We start from the raw sequence: 25,675 nt of genomic DNA on the forward strand, positions 1-25,675 counted from the left end.
GCAACAATTTATCTTAACACAAATGTATATAAAAATATAATTACAGACGATCATATGACTGTAAAAGTAAACGCTTAAACGATATACATGTATTTTTATAAAAACTAGAGGCTCTAAAGTGCCTGTGTCGCTCACCTTGGTCTATGTGAATATTAAACAAAGGACGCAGATTGATTCATGACAAAATTGTGTTTTGGTGATGGTGATGTGTTTGTACATCTTAATTTACTGAACATTCTAGCTGCTTACAATTATCTCTATCTATAATTAACTTGGCCCAGTAGTTTCAGAGGAGAAGATTTTTGTAAAAGAATACTAAGATTTACGAAAAAATGGTTAAAACTTGACTATAAAGGGCAATAACTCTTAAAGGAGTCAACTGACAATTTCAGTCATTTGACTTATTTGTAAATCTTACTTTGCTGAACATTATTGCTGTTTACAGTTTATCTCTATCTATAATAATATTCTAGATAATAACCAAAAACAGTAAAATTTCCTTAAAATTACTAATTCAGGGGCAGCAACCCAACAATGGGTTGTCCGATTCATCTGAAAATGTCAGGGCAGATATATCTTTACCTGATGAACAATTTAACACCTGTCAGATTTGCTTTAAATGCTTTGGTTTTTGAGTTATAGGCCAAAAACTGCATTTTACCCCTATGTTCTATTTTTAGCCATGGCGGCCATCTTGGTTGGTTGGGCGGGTCACCGGACACAATTTTTAAACTAGATACCTCAATGATGATTGTGGCCAAGTTTGGTTTAATTTGGCCAAGCAGTTTCAGAGGAGAAGATTTTTGTAAAAGTTAACGACGCCGGACGCCGGACGACGGACGACGACGGACGCCGGACGCCAAGTGATGAGAAAAGCTCACTTGGCCCTTCGGGCCAGGTGAGCTAAAAAACTATAAAATTGAAATCGCGTTTAGGTTAAATACATGAGTTTGACATTCCACAAGAATGTATAAACAAATTGTCGAAATTATTTAACCTGTTTATCCAAATTAACGCAAAAGTCATAATTTTGAAATATTATCACAGGACTATAATTAAGAACGCCAGACGCGTTTCGTCTACGTAAGACTCATCAGTGACGCAAATATCAAAATATTTATAAAGCCGAACAATTACAAATTAAAGTTGAAGAGCACTGAGGATTCAAAATTTATAAAAACAGGAAATTTATAAAAATGACCACATCCTAGAAAATACTTACTATTTGTCCAATATAAGACCATTTCATTGCTCTAATCTTATGTCTTTCTTTTTTGAATTTGGTTATTATGGTGCAGGTAACTCCAGAAAAATGCTTCGGCCGAAACCCATTTTTTGAATGTTTACTTTCATGTATACAAATTCTAGATTACAAGTTATGCTAATTATGTGTTTGATACAAACCATATCTGTTTATTTAAAGTTTTAATATTTTTATATTTTAACAGGATATAGCTATAATATATACAGCACAAGGTCAGGAAAGTATGTGAAGTGAAGCGAAGTTTTTTGTGTTTCTTCCCATTTAAATACCATTTTCTGATATCAATATTCAGATCAATATCTTAGTTGTTGAACATTACCTTATATATCAGGTAAAAAAGAACGAGCTATTTGAAGAATAGGTTAAAATGAAAGACACCATTTTAATACACGCATGAAAGGAAATCATTCCGTTATAAGAGCTCCTATTTTCATCTTTTCTGTATTACAAAAACCTAAATGTCTTATTTTAACTGTATAACCATTTATTTTTGCTTATCGAGAAGCGGGATAGAATAATTTAAGACTGCAGGGAAGATTAACTTTGTTATTTTATAGCTTTAACTGAGGTAAAGGCGGACCATATTTTTGTGTATTTATAATTTAAGTTGTACTTAGGTGGGGTTAGGTGAAAATTAATAAAATTAGAAGTTAAAATTGATACTATAAGCTGGTAGAGCATCCATCAATTAAGGATAAAAATAAGCTAAAAATATTGATAGGTCATGGACCTCCTTTTCGAAATATTTGAGATTTACAATATGGCAGGAAAAGGCTGGCTCGGACTTTTACCTTATATTTGCATTGTTGTTATTAGATCTCAAAACAAAAGAAAGAAAATTAAGAATCTTCTAAAATTTTGGTAAATGACCTTTCATGAGCTATTAAGTCTTATTTGAAAAAATAAATGGGTGTTATTGGGGAAAATATTTTACATTGTATTGTATGGAAAAAACCCAAGGAGTCCGAACATTTGACACAAATTCCAAAACCTCACCTTAGTACATCTTTAAATAAAATTTACTTCACTTTTTGCTACATTATGGACAAACGTGCAGTTATTTTTTGCCATTCTTTCATTCGTAGGTTAAATGAGTTTGTTTTATGCAATAAACATAAGGGCCAGTCAAATTTGTCTTTTTACGAAAGAGATATTTTAGTATTAATTATTAAGAAACTAAGGTTTCAACTCCCTCAGGCAAAGTTGGCTTGAGATGAATTTGGCTATTATTTTAGAAAATTTTTGACATACAGCTCTTCAACGGGATCGGTACTTATACATCTTCGGATTTCATATGTTTGGCTTTGAGCGTTCCTGATGAAGGTAAATCCAGAAAAGCGCGTCGGACGCAAAAAATTAATAACGTGTTGTTTTCAATATTTTAGTAAACTTATTTGGTTTTGATGGCGGCAATGTACGTCAAGGTCTACAATGTATGTTTCAACCATGCTTATTAAAATACTATAGCTGAAGGTAAACCCAATGTTCTATTTTTGCAAGATGGGGGTAATGATATTAATCATGATAGTGTTGACCAAAAACTATAAGCTCGAAATATAACTTCACTTGAGGGTTTCATCATTAATGGTTATGATGTAAAACATATTATTGTCGGTCAACTTTTTCACCGTTTTAACGCGAATCGGCAATGAAATTACAACGAAATTGTTAATGAAGTAATTGCACATGTAAAATTGATCATTAAGAAAGTTTTGGCATCACAGAGGCATGTGGTCTGATTCTGAATCACTGATAGCAAACGACGTTGTGCATTTAAATGAAAAAGGCAATTTAAAGTTTGCAAATAGTATCAAATCCGCCTTAGACATTTGTATGAGACGTGGTTTATTTTAATGTATGCATATGTTACTCATTACTTTGAATTTACGATGAGAAAATATGTTTTTTTCTAAATATGTCGCAACCCAACACTTATTTTGTTTCATTTATTGATCATCATTTTCTAATATTTTATTTTTCAAACCTAATTTCCTTGCTAATTTGGGTAAGGTTACCGTTTTTTAATTGGTGCAGAGGTCGTGGTTGCTTGTTATAATGACCTTTTGTGTATTTGTTTTTGCAAATAAACCAATTTTCCTTACTAGCTTGGTGTAAGATGGATGATATTTTAACTGGTGCGGAGGGCTTTGTTGCTTGTACTCATGTGTATTTGCTTCGTCAAATATGTGTTAATGCAGTGGTAATTTTATGGTTAATGCTTCGTCATGAAACTCGTGCTACTTCAATTATTATTTTGATACGGTGATATTGGTTTGGAACATATTAATATTTGCATTGTAAGCTATCATAGGTTATAATTGCCAGGTATTATATTTTAAATATATACTGACTAAAATTATATCATATGCTATAGTCTTTCTGGTCATATAACATGTATAGGCTCTCCAAATTCTTCTAACTCGCATGTTGAAAGTTGTTGGAAACCTTAACAAAAGTTTCGTCATTTAAAATTTACTCAATTATTGCTGCATTTAAACTTAGTCAACCACTTAAGATTTTAAATAAACTCATTGTAGATACCAGGACTAAATTTAGTATATACACCGGACGCGCGTTTCGTCTACAAAAGACTCATCAGTATAGCTCGAATCCAAAAAAGTTATAAATAACCAAATAAAGTACGAAGTTGAAGAGCATTGAGATCCAAAATTCCTGAAATTCCAAATACAGTTAAATTAGTCTATGCCTGAGGTAGAAAAGCCTTAGTATTTCAACAAATTCACAATAGGTAAACATTAAATTTATAAATATACTAATATCAGTGATAATTCATGTGTCCTTGGTTGCACTCAATTTCACAGACTTAAAAAGATAAGATTCGAAGAGGAAAACTCATAAATGAATTTCATCTCAACTTCCAGTTATTGCATTGTAATATGAATTTCGATTTTGCTTCTTCTCGTCAATAAATGAACGAAATAGTCCTAAGAACAAGACAAGTTTTTACAATGGGCTGGCCTTAGTGCTAAATACACGAGGAACACGATAAAAAAGACGTTCATTCTTATTTTAACAAAACGGAGTATGCTTGCCAGTAAAATTTCTTAATACTGTTATGGACTGAGTTCATGTTAGAAAGTAAAGATGCCCGTACACTCATGGGCAAAGGGACAAATACAGAAGATGAAAAAACAATAAACCAAATGTATGTCTGACTAATTATTTTTAACAATAAGAATATTTGAGGTTACATATTAAACTCTCTCTCTCTCTCTCTCTCTCTCTCTCTCTCTCTCACTTACTCACATACAACACTTAATACTTTCACTCATCTGTTTTTCTACAATATGTATCATGACTTACTTTTTGATAGAAATATTTTTAAAGGAATAAATTTACTCATAGTTTATAAATTATTTCTTTTCTCTTAACTAAGCATAGATCAAATGAAAACAATGCTTATATAAATAATTCTTTGGTAATTATGATTAGCAGATTATATAATATACTTTCATGATTGCAACCAAGAAACATATTCTCTTTGTTGAGATCAAAGTTTACCAAAAGACGTTTCACAATGATATTAGAGATAGACTGCCACAATTGAAATGTTATTGGGCATTCAAAAACAGATGTTCAATGGTTTTTCTCCAAGTTTACAAAATTTACATAACCTGGTATTTTCTAATTTCATTTTGAACAAAAAGGTATTAGTTGCTATAATCCTATGCAAAAATGTCTATTGACAGGTTTTTAAATAAGCATCTCTACAAGATTTTTTTTAATTATGAAATATTCTGACCTTTATGTAGTATACATAACTAATAGTTCTTCCCATTTCAAAAATTTGATTGTTGGTAGTTGAATAACTGCATCTACTCAGTTTTCATATACAAATTGGACTTTCACATTACACATGTTACACCTGCTTTTTTTTTAAAGAAAGTATCACCAGTGTTAGACAGTTTTCTTTGAGGCATTTTTCATAGTGTTAGAGATTTTTTTATATCAGACCATAATATTTAATAAAATTGTTGGTTTGTACTTTTTTGGAAATTGCTAAAATTTATCAAAAAATCATATTTTCACGATAAGTAAGGTCACTTACTGACTGCACATACCCCTTTTCCCATTGAATGTAATGAAGCAAATCATCCAAAGAAGAAAAAATCAAAATATCTAAGAATAAAATGTCACTGACAGAAATCTCAGTAACACGAAGTGTTGGCCCAAACCGAACCACACGCCAAAAAGAGATCCCAAATGTTACTAGATACGTGTAAAACTATTCAAACGGGAAAACCAACAGTCTTATCTATTAAAAAAACAAGAAACGAGAAACCTTTTGATCACGTCAACAAACGACAACTACAACCTCAACATGACACAAAATTGTAAACCGACTTAGCAAAGAGCTCGATTTGCGACAAGGAATAACATTTTTTTAGAGAACTTCTCTAGGTGTGATAAATTAGGATAGAGACATATTATAGCAGGTTGTGGATATCTTAACGCCAAGTTATAATTTGATTTTGAGTAGTTCAAGTTATATCCCAATTAATTGTACCTTAAACAGGGAACACACATCATTGGTAGTGTATTCAACGAACGATCCTTTTGACAAACATATCCAATTTTCTGATGTAGAACTGTTTGCTTATCAGAACTCTCATTTGTCTTTTGAATTATTGAAATACTTAGTATTTTTTACCTCGGGAAAATATTATCTCATGAGTCTTGGGTAGACGAAATGTGCGTCTTGCGTGAATATTAAATTTAATCCTTGTATCTATAATGAGTTTATTGTCAGAAAGATAGTTACTTTAAAAATAGTAGCTCAAGCATAATCTAATCTTAAGCTAACCAGAGAGGCGAAAGACACCAAGAACATATTTAGGCTTATAAGTCAAAAACATACTGATAATCTATTGGCATAGAAAAACGACAAAACTGTACAACAGTTTAACCCCAACGATCCTGCTACACACATACAATCAATTAAAGTGGGGAAATTTTACGAATAACCAATAATGTTTAAACAGTAGGACAACAAAATTACACAAGTATTTCACAAATGTATCCATGTATAAAATATTTGTTAATGTAATGACATCTGTTAATGTTTAGGGTAGCTTTGAATATTTTAAACAACCTTTAAATACCACTAAACAGATTATTATATATAACAAACACGAAAAATTATGTGTATTTCATCTCTTGGTGAAAACTGTCTCATTGATGTATATGTAAAAAAACAAAATCTTTAAACAACACGTTCAATAATTTAATGAGTCCTAAGCGCATTTCTAGATTTACTTTTATCAGGAACGCTCAGAGCGAAATATTTAAAAGCCGAGGATGTATGAAAACCGAAACAGTTGAAGAGGTATATAACAAAAAACACCTAAATAAAGCCAAATCCATCTTATGTAAACTTTGCCGGAGAGAGTTGAAACCTTACATTCTTAATTATTTCAAAATTTATCAACGGCCAAGTTTAGAAAGGTTTGTTAAAATCATGTCAGTACCGTACGTAATACTGACTACTAAGCTGATGCTACCCTCGGGAAATGATTCTCCACCAGCAGAGGTATCGATCCAATGCTGTAAAAAAAATTAAAAGACAACACTTTTAATAATTTAGTGCGTCCGAGGCGCTTTTCTGGATTCAACTCCAATAGTGAACTGGATAAAGAGTTGTTTTATTAGCACTTATACTACATTTTCTTATCTGTGTCTTTAATAGAAATAAAGTCAATACCCGATCTCTTTAAAATCTGTTCAATTTTGTATTAAAGATATTAATTTCAAATATTAGCGAAACTTTAGAAACAATTCACCTTCTTCTTATAGCATCTCTGTTGTTACTTTTGTATACTCTTAAAACTGAAGATAAGTGCAATGCAAGTGCATACGGGCATCTTTGGTTACGTTGCTTATATGCATTTTATATGGTCTCTTATGGTCTTCAATGGTTTTTATGGCAATCATACTTCCTTCTGTTTAATTGTTAGTGCTTAAAACTTTTAAAGATGCGGCTCATTTATCACCAAATAGTAAGTGATATTTATCCTATTTAAAAAAAATCAAAATTAAGCAATTCACAAGGCATGCAATTAATAATATGTAGCTTCGTATCGTGTGTATTTTAGTCCAGGCGCCATCTAGATAACTATCGAGATGACTAATACAATAGCCGACGGCCACGGTAACAATATATAAACATTAATATAACTAGATAATGCAAAAAGAAATTTCTATGTCAATTCATTCTTTTTTCAATTGACCTCAATTTTGAGGTTAAAACGATGTATATTTTTGAATTTACCTGTATTAGAATGGCATTTAGGTGATCGAATCAGACAAATCATAATGTTTACCTCTGTTTTACTTTCAATGAATGTTGACATTATTTTCCTTGTACATTCTTAATCATGTATAATCCATCTCTAGCTTAGGAATTAAATTGAAGATCACTTGAATACGAATTCAATGAGGTCTTATTATTCTCTTGCAAGTGTATAATTCATCAACGATATTTTCTAGCTTATTTTGACAAAATATAAGCACACTGACTGTTAAATAAATGATTGAACAAAAGTTTTTATGTTTCTCGTACCTTGTGTCCCCAGAACAATACACTATCATTATATTTACAGTATAAAAACCGTAATGGCTATTTAAAAATATTGCTTTATATATTCCAAATGATATTTGGTGGTTGTGTAATGTATGTTATCTTGAATCTAATAAGAAGACACAATTAGTTACATTTTTAAATAAAAGAAATGTCATTTATTTATGCATTTAAATGGTGTCACTATTTCTAACCTTTATTTCGATTTGTTCGAATATTTTTACCTATGAAATATGTAATTTTATACAAAATAGATTTAGGTATATGGGAGTGGTATTTGAAATGAAAGAAACCCGTTATCGTTTAAATTTTACTATTGTAGCAACTTTGTCACATCCTGTTAGAATGTTTAATTTTCATTAAACAAAAGACACATGGTTTGCATGCGTCACGGTCCAAGGAACTTACACCAAACACATTTTACAAAATAATTTCTCATTTTTCAGTGACAGTCACTTGATCTTTGTTAATTGTTATTTTTCGTTGGGTACTTCAATATTGGTGATTGATGCGCTGAATTTTGGTACTTCCTATTTTCCTTTTTAGTTGGATACTTGGATGTTGGTTATTGATGCGTTGAATTTTGGTACTTCCACTTTTCTTTTTTCGTTGGGTATCTGGATGTTTGTGATTAATGCGTTGTATTTTGGTACTTTCTCTTTTTTTTCGTGTTAATACTTTGATAAAACAGATATACTTGTAAATAAATGTAAAATTTAAACTCTACATGATTTAAAAAAATGGTGTTGATGTTCCCTATTTAACAAAAAAGTATGATAAATGTAATATGTATGAGTTTCTCTTCCTTTTTTACTAACAAAAAGCCCACTAATTTATATTAGATATCCCAGTATATATAAATTAAAAAAGTATGAATTCAAATTTATTTGATATTATAACTTTATCATCTATCCTTTATAAATGACAAAGTTGTCTTCACTAACGTTCCATTGCTTGATCTAAACATTTACAGAAAATGTTATTTTCATTTAATGTGTCTGTTTAACGAAGATGGTCATTGGCGTCCAGTGACATCATTTGCATTACACATTGCGTTTTTTTAAAATTTTATATTACTCTCCAAGCTTATAACAATTTTTTTCGTTTGCAACCCAATTAAATGCTCAGTCCCAACAGTAGCTTCATAGCTCGCCCATTAATTGTTAACAAACTCATTTGAAATAAATTAAGATAATCTTTTTACGTTTGGAAATGGAATTACTTATGGCAAGTCTATTTTGACCAGGCCGTACATCCCCATGTCCTCTGTCTGACAAGATAAGATAATAACTGTGTCTCTCTTCAAGAAATGAACGCAAAGGTCCATACACCATTTCATAGTCGCCATCACAATAAGCTTCATATGTATCAGATTCGAGTGATTCTGCCTTTGACTTTCGGAAAAGTGGATTGGCCATTCCGATAAATAAAGAAAAGTATTGCAGTTGCAATTTGTAGCGATATTCAAGTAGGATAAATAATAGAAGTACACCGAATAAAGTTGAAAAAAAGATAACCCATACTGTCGTAAAACATCTTATTCTCATAATTTTCATATCATTGTAGACGTCATTTGTTGTTGTAATTTTTCCATCGTTTCCGAAACACGAATAACTACCATTGCTGTCAAGTTTGTCACAATTGTCATACAATGATTCCACCTCTGGATTATTCTTCGTGGATTTCTTAAATTCATGGTTTACTGTGACCCACGAAAACCAGGAAAACAGGTAAACCACGAATAAAATAAAATCAACAGTAGGGAAGCAGGACATGTCGCCCCACTGGCAAGTCGCCCCACACCTAATCTCCCCACTTTTTCACCAACTCGCCCACTTGGATCACCAACTCACCCCCCTTTTTTTAAAAAATCGCCCCACATGTGAAATTGGTTAAATCGTGATTAATATTACTCCTTCCAACTCGCCCCACTTAATGGAAAACGGTAATATTTAGCTTAATATAAAATTAAAAATTTAAACTCTCTCCACTTAAATGAAAACTAATCTACACAGAATACAAACAAACCGAAATTTATTTAATTAATATAATTTACACACTGAGATTATCTAAAAATTCCTAACCTTCTATCTGTTTTATTTCAACTATGCAGAAGAAAAGAACAACAAATAAAGAAAGCATTTCAAACATTCCCATAAGTGGGACCAATTTCTTACTGTTATATATTACAAAAAAAGAATAATATAAGAAGTTTTCATAAGATTTCAATCGAATAGCATCTTTTTCCATAGGTGGGGCGAGTTGGCAGGAGTAATAATCACGGAATTTAACTTATATACAACGGGATAACATCTTTTTCCATAAGTGGGGCGAGTTGGCATTACTACATTTATCCTGGTTAATAATATATTAATCTAGATATTATCGTTTTCCATAAGTGGGGCGAGTTGGAAGGAGTAATAATCACGGAATTTCAGTTATATACAACGGGATAGCATCTTTTTCCATGAGTGGGGCGAGTTGGCTTTACTAAATTCATCCTGGTTAATAATATGTTAATCTAGATTTTATCGTGTTCCATTCAGTGGGGCGAGTTTTCATGAGTAATATTAACGGGATTTAACACATTTCACAAGTGGGGCGATTTTTTTAAAAGTGGGGTGATTTGGTAATCCAGGTTGAAGCGTTTTTTTTTAAAGTGGGTCGAGTTGGTGGAAAAGTGGGGCGATTAGGTGTGGGGCGACTTGCCAGTGGGGCGACTTGTCATGGATTTTCTACTGTCGCCCCACTGGCAAGTCTAAAGGCAACAGTAGTATACCGCTGTTCAAAACTCATAAATCCATGGACAAAAAACTAAATATAAGAGGAGAACAACGACACAACACTGAAAAGTAACACACAGAGAAACGAACCAAGCATCAGACAAAATCCCACGAGAACAACAAATATAACATCAAAACCAAACACATGAATTTGGGATAGACAAGTACCGTGACACGGTATAAAGAAAATAAGAGAAAACAAACGACGCAACGTTGAAATGTAACACACATAGAAACGAACAATAATCTTACAATGGCCATCTTCCTGACTTGTTACAGGACATTTTTAAAGGGGAAAAAATGGTGGGTTGAACCTGGTTTTGTGGCATGCCAAACCTCGCCCTTAAATGGCAATGTAAAATATAACATTGCAATGACAACATAATATAACAGGACTACAATACAAATAAACAGGAGAACATATTAGACAAAGAAACACATGATTAATAGATAACAAAAACCATCATGTTTAAAATTCAATACGCCAAAAACGCGTCTCGTCCACACAAGACTCACCAGTGACGCCCAGATATGAAAACTCGAAATTGAAAGTAACCGTATTGTATTTTAGGATTTTTGTGGTAAACCGGGGGTTTTACTGTCGCTATTATCCGTTTACCTGTCTCTGCGTCGCCAGGTGAACTCAATTTGCGACAGTAAAACCCCCAGTTTACCCACGCAAATCCCCAAAAACAATACGGTTATCTTCTTATTTAGACTTCTGTGCTTACATTTACAATCATTGCTATGGTAATATTTATAAATTTACTGTTTACACCCCTTTTGAAATTGTTGAAATTTTCTAAGGCTTCTCTACCTCAGAAATAGATTACATTAGCTGTATTTGGCGAAAACTTTACGAATTTCGGTCTTCAATGCTTATCTTTGTACTTTATTTGAACTCTTTCATTTGTCTGGATTTGAGCGTCACTGAAGAGTTATTGTAGACGAAACGCGCGATTGGCATAAATACTAAATTCAATTATGGTATCTATTAAGAGTTTTCATCAAGACTTTGCAAGGACGTCCATTTACCGACACGTATTACCGCTTTCTTCAAACATTGCGGAGACACAGCAGTCACGGTTGCATATATAGGAGTACAAAAGAGGCAGATATTCCAGTACCTGTACAATATTTATAGGATGGTCTGCTATCGGCTTATATCATCTACATAATTAAAATTTAACTGTTGAGAGTTGAAAATATCGTAATACACATTTGCTGAGAACAGATATTTTAGTATTGATACGAAATTTGTTTCTTACACCGATCACGACATGTGAAAAAAGCACCCAGTAATAACTCAAAAACCAACCGATGTCTAAGAATGAGCTTATCTATTTTCATCCTAGGTACATGTAGGTTGCGAGTTATAGTGTATACCATAAACATTACGCATCTCAATATGAATTTCGTACTCTCCATCTGGCATCTCTTTAATCACCAACATAGTTCTAATATATTTTATTTTAACTTATACTAAAATGCATAAATATTACTTAAACAGATTGCAAAAATATTCAATTCAATAATTAAAGTTTCTTTGCAGCAAATTTGCGCAATGCATACTGAAAAATTTCAACAGACCGATGCAATTCTTTCCGCATGGATTTTTTGGTCGCTAAATAATTTTAAAACAATTTCCAATAAAGTGAAGGTGTCCCGTGCATTCCAATTTGGAATCAAATACTTTTCTTCTGTACAAGTTGTAGACCATCAATGATACCCTAACACTGCCTTACATTGTTGAGGTGAAAATAAGAATATGCTGTGGGAGGAAATGGACATGTAAAATTCCATGCCTCTATTATAATTTAATCTGGTGTTAATGTTGAATGTCTGGTAAATCATTTTCACACGCATTATTTTCAACAGATTGACAACACTCTTCCTGTGAATTGATAGCAGTTTAAGTGATTGGTGATGGAGATCTGACAAGGTTATCTCGCTATACAGTTTTTCGGAAGTACATTTCAACAAAGAGTACCGTATAATGTGTAAAGCTTAACTGTATTGTGTTATCTTGTAAAAAAAAAGGAAGCTATCAATAGGCATCAAGATACAGCGTCATGATAAATATTTGTTAGCAGATTACTTAGACACAGTTTGTACTATTTGTATTGGTATATCGACAATTGGACCATCAAGTGGAAAACGTTGAGCTTGATTTTCGCACCACTGTGATATGCAATATGTGTTTAAATGAAGATTATTGACATAATATTGTTTTTGATAATCCTGTAATGAATATATTAGATTCAGAATAGCGTTCTTAATTATATGCATAAACAACATTTCGGATTTTACTATACTAAACATCATTTACATATAAGGTTAATGGTTTGATAGGGAAATTCCATATCGACACATCAAAGTTAGATATTTGACTGAAAATAAGATGTACCGCCAACCATAGATAAGCAATGTATACAATTTGTCTATACGTATTTCACGAGCACGACCCTCTATTTTGTTTTCGAACATGTTGTTTTCTGAAATGAAGTAACGTAAGCAAACAGAGTGCTCGACACAATTATGATTAGCCTAAAACAAGGCCTAGATTATCAGGCTTCCATACAGATAATTGTAGTTCTTCAGAAAATAATTGTTTTCAGGAAACAAGAACAGAGTAAATCTTTACATTCACAGTATTTTGCATTAACATCTTGTGAAATATTTTTTAACACAGTATATATAAATATATAATAAAAATACATATATATGTAATGGGGTGTGTGTAAATGTATTTTAAGAAACATCTCCGCCACCTAAAAAAGATATTCGCTATTCTAAATTTTCTTTAGGTGATCCATGACATCCTATCGGTATTAAAACTACCCCTTGGTATATAATACTTTGAGTTTCTTGATGGTGTTATCCAATGTACCGCAGGAAATACCCACGTTTTACAATGTAGCAAGCACAGTCATAAGTTCTTTTTTCATCAGTTTATACGGCCCCTGAATTTTCATGCGCATATCATTTCAAAACAAAATATTTTTTTTATATAATTCACTCGCAAAAAGGTGTTGACTTTTATCAATTTCACAGAATTACAAAAGTCTCCTTGCTGCAGAATTGTGCGATTCATCGGGAGAGATTGTGAAAGATTGTAAAAAAGCTTGTCGTGCGGATTCCTTGTCGCCAAATAATTGTAAAGCAATTCCCAATAAAGTGTAGGCCTCCGCTTTATACCCCCAATCTGACATCAAATATTGCTCTTCTATAACAAGTTTTAAATCATGAATAGAATCCTGACAATGTTTAACATTATTGAGGTGATTATGACAAAGAGCACTAAGGCAAAAAGCATACGCTGTGGATGGAAAGAAATATGGTTGGTTCCATCCCTCTATTACAATTTCGTATGGTGTTAGCGGTGAATTCACATGAAATCGTGTAAGATCTACGAATAGTATTTTCAGAAGATAAACAACACTCTTTTTGTTGAATGGCAATAGTTTAAATGACTGGTAATGGATATCTGACAGAGTCAATCCATAGAACAGTTTATCGGAAGTACATTTCGATATAGAATACCTTATTATGTGTAAAGCTTTACTGTATTGCTTTGTTTTGTAAAACAATGAAGCTATCATCAGCCATCCAGAAACAGCGTCATGATAGAGATTCATTAGCAGAGTACTTAGACAGGATTTGTACTGTTTGTATTGGTTTTTATTGTTGATAATTGAACCATCAAGTGGTAACCGCTGAGCTAATCTTCTGCACCTATGTGATATGTAGTATGCATATAATTGCTTTAGTGAAACATGGTGACACCATATGTTGTGTAATAATCCTTTGTTGACTATATCTAACTCAGAATAAGTTTCTAAGAAACAATTCGCAAAATGCAAATTTCTGGATTGCACTATTTTGTTAACGTCATTTATATATAATGTAGATGGTTCAAATGGAAAATTCCACATCGATACATCAAAGTTAGATATTTGATCTGTAAATAAAATGCATCGCCAACCATAGCTGTGTAACGTGTTTAATTTGTCTAAAATTACATCACGAGCACGGCCCTCTATTTTGTTCTCGAACATGTTGTTTTCTGGAATGAAGTAATGTAAACAAACTGAATGCTTGACACAATAGACTAACCTGCTAAAACATCGCATAAAACAAGGTATAAGATTACCAGGCTTCCATAAAGATGATGGTAGTTCTTCGGATATCCAGAAAATAATTGTTTTCAGGAAATAAGAACAGAGTAAATCTTTACATTCAGAGTCATTCTCTATAACATCTTTCAAAATTATTTTCAAGAGAGCATAGCAAATTAACTGGGTGTGAGTAAATGTATTAATTAGAAGTTTTTCAGCCACTGAAAAAGATACTCGCCATTCTAGATCTTCTTTTGGTGACCCGTGAACTCCGATCGGTACAAAAAGTACTCCGTGTTTTATAATACTTTGTGTGACGTTATGACTAGGCCATGAGCTACTTGATCTTGTTATCCAATTTACAGCAGAAGATATCCACGTTTTACAATGCAAAGAAAAGGCATTATCTAAAAGTCCTCCTTTGTCAGATATACACGGTCCATGAATTGTATCGCCTTTATACATTAACATATTTCCCTTCCATAATGCACTCGAAAAATAATGTTTACCATTATGTTCTTCACACAATTCCACAATATACTGACTTCTGCTATAGTCTAGTTTTAATTGAGTAAAACCAGGTTTGACATCGTCTGTTTCCATGGACAGACAAGTTATACTTGGATCAAAGTCGTGTTGTTCATCCTCATTCACCTTAATAGATTTGTCTACTTGCATTATATCTATATCACTTCCTCGCATTTCAAGTCCTTCTCCAAAGCTTCCACTTGTTATAAATGTAGATGACTTGGTACTTGAAAAAATGTCTCTAACCGTGGTCATCAATCTTGTTGTTTTAACATGATCTTCTGTTCCTACGATATTCTGACATAGATAGCGATAAAGAGTTAGTGATATGTTGGGTGTAATAGCGTCTGTAATTAAAAAAGTAAAACAAACATGGTCTGAACATTGTACAAGATATATAAACAAAAACTGTACATCTATGAAGTATTCGACAATTTTGCTGACAATTAAGTCACTTTTAAGCTATGGTGATGCGCTTTCATTAAGATTGCACATGTTGCATTTTCAATGTGAAAACAGAATAATTTAAGATAAATCTTTCTTCGTACTCATTTAAAAAAATGTAAGAATATACAATTTAAAGCTGTTGTTTACCTACAATCTCGAAGCCTGCAGTTTAGGTGTTTTTTTCTGTAAAATCTATTTTGTTCCTAAATAAAACTGACGTACTAAAAATACTCACTACGCAATAAACTTTTCACTTTGTAATTTGGATATAAATGGAAAGAAACATTGCAATTGGGGTAATTTTCGAACAACCTCTAGATAAAAACAAGAAAATTGACACGAACCCTTCCAGAACTTGGTTTACCTGAAGTTAAGTTAAACCAGTTACAATCGTTATGTTGATAATTCTAAGCTCGGGGATGAGTCATATAACCTGATATCACAATTAACGGCATGCGATACAGTTTTGATCCCGTATTTAAACTTTGATGAACATTTGCATGTAGGCTAAATTTACCTGATTAAATCAAATATTTAATAAAAAATATACCTTCATATGCTACTTTTTGGTAAATTGAGGTTCAAATTTCAGATATTTCCTCAAAATACGGATTAAGATACAGAAAAATAATGGTGATAAGGATAGCATTCAAACCGAGTTTTCTGATAATGAGAAGAAACTATTGGCTCTCGTTGGCGGAGGCCTTCACATATGAATAAATCTATCTTCTGAAAAACATTTTTTTAAATCGGAGCGAAATCGGAGAAAGGGATGAAAAACACCGCTTACGGCTGTGATTACCAGACACCATCAACTACATCAAGAATATGTCCAAAGGTGGGGTTTTTAGTTTTAAGATTTGGCAATCATTCTTCAAATTGTATTTTTTTTCTGTTTATCAATCTAGATTTTGTTTAATCAATTTGGATCAACAAACAAATGGCGAAAACGTACATGCGTTTAGCACACACGATAAACAGTAATTTTCATTTGTACCGGTTGAATCATGATATAGATTAAAACTACAAAGAATTTGAATGATTAAAAAATGTTTGGTTTCAAGTACAAACAATATGTGAAAATATGGCACAAAATATCGGTCCGGTTGCAGACGACTTTGAGAATTGACAACCGCCGAAAACAACATTTTTTGCTTATCATTAACCGGAGATTTTTCTTATGAATTAAGATGAAAATTTAACAATTTTTGCCAAAAAATAATTTCCAATGTCCGTATGAGTTCGTCGACAAATAGAATATACGGAGAAAAAAAAACCAATAAAAAAACAGTAGTGTTAAGTATGTCGTTTTACACAAATCTTGACAGGGTGACAACGTAGTGTAATGGGAATATCGTTGCCTTTTTCTGGGCGTCCTACGTTCGATTTTCATCACTGTCACTAGTAAAAAAAAATCATTTTTTTTTTAACTTGTGTCATTTTATCTTCTTTCAAAAAAGAAGGAGAAACAGACACATGTTCGAGTTCATGATATAATAGCCAGATATTTAGTCTGTTTTTTAAACATAAAGTTTTACGGCCGGGTTGTTGTCTCTTTGACACATTCCCCATTTCCATTCTCAATTTGAGTAATTTCAATGGGATGTCACAGGCTTTTTTTCTCAGTTTGAGCCTCATTTAATTTTGTTGGACTTTGGAATCAATAAGGGACGACATCAAAAGATCAATGAAGGATAACAAATGTATATCAAACATGCATTCTGAGAGTAATGCATGGCAATACATAGTCACCTACCAGGTAAAAATTAAATTATACTGGAACAAAATGCTTACTTATTCTTGTCATGGTGTAAACAAAAAGTAAATATCAACATGATCAAGTCATTATATCTAAGCATGACTAAAACAAGTGTGAATAACTGATTAAATGAGTGAATTTTTCAAGTCCAAGGACTATAACATGCAGAAAATTATAAGATCAAGACAAAAATTTGAACTTGATCTGGAACTTGTCAGCCTAAAACTATATACCAATTATCAATCAAAATCTTCAAGCATGATGAAAAGAGTTTTGATAAACACTCTTAACATTGAATATGATTAATAGTTCTCTAAAATTATTGATGAACTAGTAATATAATGTATATCTATTTTCAAATTATAATCAACTATATATAATTAATAGTTCCAAATATTTTTTCTTTCATTTGAAACAAACTAAAATAGGTTTGTAACTTATCTTTAGTGTCAACAACTTTTATCTACACAATATAATGTAACGAAATATATACTTTAATAAAAGTAGATTATGATCTAATTAATAAATGCCACTTGATGATATTTTTTTTTATATATATATATATATATAGCGTTCAAAAAATTTGTCAATACAAAATTACAATCAAACTGGCACAAATTTTTCCAACAATTTACTAAAAAATTGTTTTTAAAAAATCAGTTATCTCTCTTTGTATAGAAATATGGTGTCACATCGTATTCTAACATTAGATAGGGATTTTATAATGGACCATAGCTCTGGACTAAATCTTCAGAATGGAACAAAATTCAAACTTGATCTATAAGTTGTCATGATAAACCATATAATCAATATTGAATCAATATCTTTAAGAACGAAGAAAAAAAGGGTGGAAACTGATTTGCCGGACTGACGGATGGACAAACAGACAGACAGACGGATGGATAAAGTGCATACCTCAAGTCCCAAATCGTCGGTGGGGGACTTATAACTAGGGGTGATGATAAAATTGCTGCTTTTTTATTTCTTTCACATCGATTTTCATCTATCCCTATTTGTCAATTATTTTTTTCCTAAATGAAGTTTAGGAAGATAGGCATCGGGTGGCGGTAGTAGTGAAAAAACTATGTGAATTTTTATCCTGAACTTTTGATGTCGTCTCTAAGAGAAGTAGAATAGAAGTCATTTCAAGAAATAATATTGCAGCCTATTTCGTGGAGTGTGTAGCCAAAGGTAATTAACAGTGGCAGATCCAGGGGGTTGGAACCCCCTTTTTGTTTGAACAATCAATGCATTTGAACGGGAACATAGAGTCCCCCCTTTCATAATGGATGGATCCGCCCCTGGGTCATATCTTTGTTAAGCTTGCTTGTTAGCTGAACAGTATTCATTATTAGGTTTGGTTAACTACCCTACTTAAAGAGTAGACTAGTCCGACAGATATCAAATCTAACTGACTGTTAGACTAAGCTACTTTTAAGAGAGGGTAGTACATCTGACCTAATAATGACCGAATGGTTCAGCTAAAAAGCAAGTTAAACAAAGATATTACTTTTGCCTACACACTCAACGAAATCAGATATAAAGGGAGTTCATATATAAATTGTAGATACAACATAGTTGTTTCAGACACACACAAACTATTTTGAGTGACTCTCTCACACTCATATTTATTGACAGAGGTTAAGGTGTAAATGCATAGTTATAGTGAATTTATTTAACAGGGGGTGAGTTTGTTCTTTGTTGTCTTAAAATATTTTTTTTTTCGGAGATCAGCATCCGATTATTGTTCTTGTCTTGCGAAATTCTATTAGATTTTAATGTTGCATACATTTTGTTGTTCTCGCAGATCGTACATACTTTACTGTTAATTATCTGTTAACTAATTAAGAAGTTTCGATACAGACCAATGGCGTACATTTTGTTGTCCATATTAGACTATATTTTAAGATGCTTTTTACACGTTTCTGCGTAATATATACTTAGCAGTTTATACTCTATCATCAGATTTTTGACTCTTTGACATGCACACTCACCATTTCAACTTAATTTTTAAGATATAATAAAGGTGAAGTTTTATTCATACAGTGGAACTTTTTACAAAGATTGATTCTCGTTGGTTCCTCGAACACTCACAGACCATCATGTATTTTTGTCAAAGAAAACAAACTGCCTGTTATTTAATTGTTTATATAATTGTTGTTTAATCATTGAATAAATCAAAAGTTCCAGCTATGAATTCTGCTTTTTTTTTTTTTTTTTATCTCAACTGCTATTGTACGAGGGCTTAACATAATACATATGATACCATGATGAGAGGGTCTTGAAGGTCATCATAACTTTGAATTTTGATAAAACTTTTTCGTAAGACTTTGATTTTTTAATTATTTTTTTTTTGGGGGGGGGGGGGGGGGGGGGTGTTGAATAAACTTTCGTTTAGTAAACACCAAGCTTCTTCAATTCATAGTCTGATAGTGTTAAATCTACAAAGTATCAATACCGTATAGATAACAAATAAATATAAGAAAAGTACAATATCAACGTAAATCATATATAGAAAGGTCGGTGCTGTGCAATGGATACGGTTGCTATGTAGTTTCTTAGCATTAAAAAGCTAACAAAATGTAAGTTATTTACAATTGTCATGTAATCACCTAATAATAGATACCTAGATTTGGTTATCACCTTATCGGTTGCATAAACCTTGAAGAAATATTGAAGGCTGTGGTTCCTTAGTATATAGTGTTGTTGCTAAGGGTCATTCTGGTTGCTAAAATGTTGATTAATACTCGTATAAATAATTCAGATAAATGAGACATTACGGTTTGAGATTTCAATATATGTATCGTACAATGATACATTTTGAATCAAATATATAAAGACATTTTTAATGAATATGGTAAAACGTAGTGCATAATAAGCAGATTTTAAATATTTTGCTAGGCAACGAACAAATGATTATTACAAAAAAAAATATTGCCGCTATTTTAAGCTCTTATATTTAGTCTATTGCAATCATAAAATTTTATTCATTTGGAGAGGGGGCCAAAAATGGCCCTTGTTGTATCTTGTCCTTTTAAATATCATTTTATCACGTAACTTGAATTTAATCAAAGGTTCATGAATGTAGAAAAACAAAATTTGCTGTCTACTAAAAAATCTTATTTATAAACAAATGCATTAATTACGATTTCATGAAAATTGGTACACCTTATCTTCTTACGTAATCAAACCAAATGCCATTTAAAAAAAGAGGGTCCCATAAACACGTCTTCAAGATATATCAGTTTGGATGATATAAATCAGCCGAAAACTGAATCTTTACACGAAAAGTCAAAATAACAATTTACGTTAACAACTTCATTACCTCCCCTGTAACTGTATCGTATGCCTTTAAAGGAAGAGGACGGTTGTGATAATGATGTATTCGAGATTGTTCATGTTGATAAATCTATCCGTAGTTTTGTGATAAAAGAACTTAAAGATAATATGATGTTTTTATATGAAATAGCTCTAATATGTTTACCTTTAATCCTCTTAGTCTGATATAAACATTTTTGTAATATTTGCTTTTGTTTCCAATTTGAATACCATATGTACATGTACATAAAATACGGACACACGATTTTACATTTAAAAACACAGCAGATTATTGATTAGATTGTCTATGTTAATTAAAGTTAAATTGTTTACCTGCCATTCTCTCAACTTGTTATAGAAATATGTTCTCCAGTTATATCAACTTTCGTTTTCAGTAGAATTACACATTGTTATATCACCTACGCACTACTTTGTAATTTGCATTTAAATACCCAGGTATATTAAACATGGTCAAAAGTAACTTGATTACCCAGACGCATATTTAAATATAGCGTCTGGGGTGATTAACCGGACAGATCAAATATTTATAGGGGGCGTAACAAAAAATTAAATATGGAACATATCTATAAGTAGCACTTCCGTTATCCCCATTCTATTTAAAACAATTAATACAAACGGTAAACAGTGTAACGTTACATGTATAAAAATTATGTGATTATAAAAACTGACATTTTGTAGTTGACCCTATTTTGCCCAACTTGAAGATGGGCAATTATAAAAGAACGATCAAAAACTGTAATTAGTCTTTTTTCCAGAATTTTGTGACACATGTAAAAAAAATTAAAGAATTAAGGCATGATTTGTTTTCGTGGGAAAAATTTGGTATATTATATAGGGAAACAATGTAGCATGCATGGCTGTAGAGTGCCCTCCTTATAACAAGGTCTGGATCAGCCACTGTTTGTGTATAGATTATACCACGCTCCGCCGCAGTGCGCTAAGAGAGCGGGATCCGTATAGGTGGACCATTGTACATAAAGCCATTCAATATACCCTTATTTTCTGGTAAGTAATAGTTTTTCCGACATGTATCCCGAACGGCCTATAATCTAGGACCTCATCTTTATATTTAATTGTAATTTTTTCCGTCCTGAACATTACCATTATATTCCACAAGACGATAACCAAGCAACCCAAAATCAATCTATTTGTATATTATAACACTCTTCGTTTAATAATCTCTTATCTTTATACTATAAAATACCGTTTTTCTATTTTTTTGTATTAAAGCATACACTCTCTATTCTTTGAAATATTTGCCACTTGACGTTAAGCAACGGCCGGCAGTCGGTATATTGATCTTGATTGTATCCACATTAGTCTGTATTCTTTATTTTTCCCTTTTTCTTTTTTTTTGTTTCGTTATTCTTATTTCTGTAAATTATTGTTATAATTTATGCTTTCCTTTTTATATAATCTTTCAGATATCTGAGGCACTTACCTTACTCGAAAAGCACACATCAAGTTACGTTTAACGAAAGAAAAAACACCTCATACAAATACTAAGATTTCTTCAATGTAGAAAATCTTCCATAACAACTTATTACTGGCAGATCAGTGAGATCATACAATGAGCCAACTTAATTTTAATTTACAAAATTAACTTATCTTAAAATTGCAAACGACAGAATAGTCTGAATGTTTCACAATAATCTATATCGCCTAATCCTATTGGGAAGAAAACATTTAGGGACCAATCTTCACACAATACCACTTTGCCAGTCTCCGTGTCCATGAAGAAATACATAAGTTAACCAGTCATTCATAAAACCCAATACTCTTTGAATACATGTTTGAATCAATCAAATGGAAAAGATGGAATGGAATTTATTCCATACTGCATGATAACTGGTTAAAAAAAATAACTGAAAAGTGTATTTCCCTACTACAAACTATTATGCTGAGTTCACACGTGATACGAATTCGATTCCAATATCCATCATGTATTAAAAGGCAGCTTCACAAAAATTCTCCTGTACATGTGGACCTTTATATAAAATACGGAGATTAGTATGATTGATGATAAGGCAACAACCTAGCAGAGTTCAAATGACATGGATGTTTGCAAATATAATCACTGCTCGGCCTTCAATATTAAGAAAACTCCATACCATATAAATAACTGAGAAGGGCCATACATGTAAATGAGATACAATTCAAACGTGAAAACTGTTAAATTTCTTATATGATTTTTAATTTGTTTAATTCTCCGACATATCTGACAACAATGTGATTCTTGATTTTTGATTTATTAACTTAATAAATGTCACCTTTTTTCGCTTTATGGTTGCTGTCAGAATAATGTTTATACTGTGATTATAATGATTGCTGGCAGCTTCAGTAATTAAAAACAAATCTTGGAATCTTTTTTCTTATTAAATTTGAGCTGTTTATCATAAAATGAAAATTCAAGAATTATAGATTTTTGTTAATTCTTCACTTTTTAATTACACATAATATCTGTGTCCAGAAATCTTCATTGGTTTGTCTACAAAAGAAAGTAAATGTTAAAATCATATTAATTTTTGGTCACCAGCATGGCATATATGAAAAACAAAAAAAAACCATCATATATAAATATACATTTTAAAATGTCTTGGTGCAAGCTGAATCCCGCTACGGCATGCGAGATTTTCTCGCTGTGTTGATGACACAACCCATTGGTGTCATTGGGTTGTTTCCTGTTCTTTTGTTGGGTTGATGAGACGTCTCTTTGACACATTCCCTGTTTGAATTCTCTATCAAAATCATGAATTTTTATCATTGTTGAAGGCCATACAGTTGCCTATAATTGCTCACATCCACCTCGTTTGAACTTGAGGTGGATAACTGTCTCATTGGTATTCATACCGCATCTTCTTATTTGTATAATGTTTACCTTTTGGTACTTTTATTCTCAATTTTTTGTTTTAGTCTATAGTGTGACCTCTTAATCATGTTGATGTCTACTTTTGGTAATGTATAGCACTGGGATCACCGGGTGTAGCCTCATTGATACCTCCTTTCATTGATGATGGATCAACAACGTGTCCCACTTATTATATATATATTTGTATAAGCTTAATGCATTTGTTGTTTTTTTTAATCGAGCATAAATCGTTTTGACCGTTTGGTGTATGTTCAAATTGGCATCTTTTAGATTTACTTTGTTTGGTTTTCTTCTGCTAATGGTTTTGGATTGAATTCCCTCCTTTAAAGGTGTACAATATTGCGCATCCTACCCCCCTTTTATACACATATCAAAATGCGAACTCCATTATACACTACATACAGATACGACAAACTTATCCTGGATGAAGTTCATATTTCATATCTCTTTCAATAAAGTATTTATAAAGTTAAAGATACTACAAATCAACCACAAAATGTATTTATAGCGTACACACGACTGTTCGAGTGGTCCCAGTCAATACAAAAATTGCCATTTATTGTGTAATTATTAACTTTCTTGCGTAGCACCGACATTCATGACAGAATATAACTACTTGATGTTTCAGGTTGTATTAAAATTTATGTAACAGTTAGTGTTGTTATATCATCTTACCAAAGTTTGATGTGCTGTTATTTTCCTTCGCGGGGATGGCAGCCATGCTGTCTGGTGTTTTCCAAAACTTGTATGTCATCACAAAAAAAATAGAAATAGTTTTAAACAACAATCGCTACAGTCGGGCTTTTCAATAGTGTTGTCGTTATATAGTTTCTTCCGTATTCAATAACCAACTTCTTGGTTATTCTTCTTGGACATTATCTTTAAATACAAGCTAAAAAATCCGATACTATTCCGAATGTCATAAATTACCATTTTTATATCACTTGTCATCAAGACGCTCTACTTTGGAAAAATAAAGCGGCCGGATGATCGAGACTAGGTCAAAAGGAAAACTTTGATATAATAAACAAAAACTGTGTACACACGCAGCAAATTAGGTATTCGTGTGTTTGTTTAAATTCATATTACACTTTAAAATATACATGTTTTACATGGACAGTAGAACGTTACTACTTTATCACTTTATGTTTAAATTTATTGATAAAAATTAAAGTTAAATTGTTAACCTGCCATCCTTTCAATCTGTTATAATATTTTATATGAAATGTGAATTCCGTTATACCAACTTTCGTTTCCATTTAACTTCAATCAACATATAACACCTGTACATGTATGTAGACGAAACTGTTTTGTAATTTGCATTTTAAAACATTAAACAAACTAACATATCCATAAAATATGTGTACACACGGGGTTAATTAATAAGGTTGTATATAGATCCGGTTTATAGATAGGGTTTGTGTCTTTGTTCTACTCTTATAGTTGATTTGTTTTCATCAATTTTATATTATAGTTCGTTTCTGTATGTAGTTATCAAAGGTACCAGGATTATAATTTAGTACGCCAGACCCGCGTTTCGTCTTCATAAGACTCATCAGTGACGCTCATATCAAAATATTTATAAAGCCAAACAAGTACCAAGCAGAAGAGCATTGAGGATTCAAAATTCCTAAAAGTTGTGCCAAATACGGTTAAAGTAAAGTAAATTCTAGGATAAAAAAATCCTGAGTTTTTCGAAAAATTCAATGTTTTGTAAACTGGAAATTTATACAAATAACCACATTATTGATATTCATGTCAACACCGAAGGGTTGAATACTGGGATGGTGATACCCGCAGGGAGAAAACGTTCACCAGCAGTGGCATCGTGTAATTAGTTATCAAAGGTACCATGATAATAATTGAGTACGCCAGACGCGCGTATCGTCTACATCAGACTCATCAGTGACGCTCATATCAAAATATTTATAAAATATACCTTGTGTGTTACCTTTTGATGTTATGTCTCT

At 32.0% G+C, this 25,675-nt stretch overlaps 1 protein-coding gene across 1 annotated transcript; it reads right to left on the reverse strand.

Annotated features, from left to right (window-relative positions):
- Positions 1-13,701: 13,701 nt before the first annotated feature.
- On the reverse strand, positions 13,702-15,546 carry LOC134692533 (uncharacterized). The gene has a single exon (XM_063552989.1). It carries the CDS (start codon positions 15,544-15,546, stop codon positions 13,702-13,704), a length of 1,845 nt encoding a protein of 614 aa, XP_063409059.1.
- Positions 15,547-25,675: the final 10,129 nt, after the last annotated feature.

The sequence above is a fragment of the Mytilus trossulus genome, chromosome 12 (assembly GCF_036588685.1).
Source record: "Mytilus trossulus isolate FHL-02 chromosome 12, PNRI_Mtr1.1.1.hap1, whole genome shotgun sequence".
NCBI lineage: Eukaryota > Metazoa > Mollusca > Bivalvia > Mytilida > Mytilidae > Mytilus > Mytilus trossulus.

Bases quoted from the DNA above. Each gene is read 5' to 3' on its own strand.
- LOC134692533 (XM_063552989.1), bottom strand. From the start codon at position 15,546: ATGACCACGGTTAGAGACATTTTTTCAAGTACCAAGTCATCTACATTT.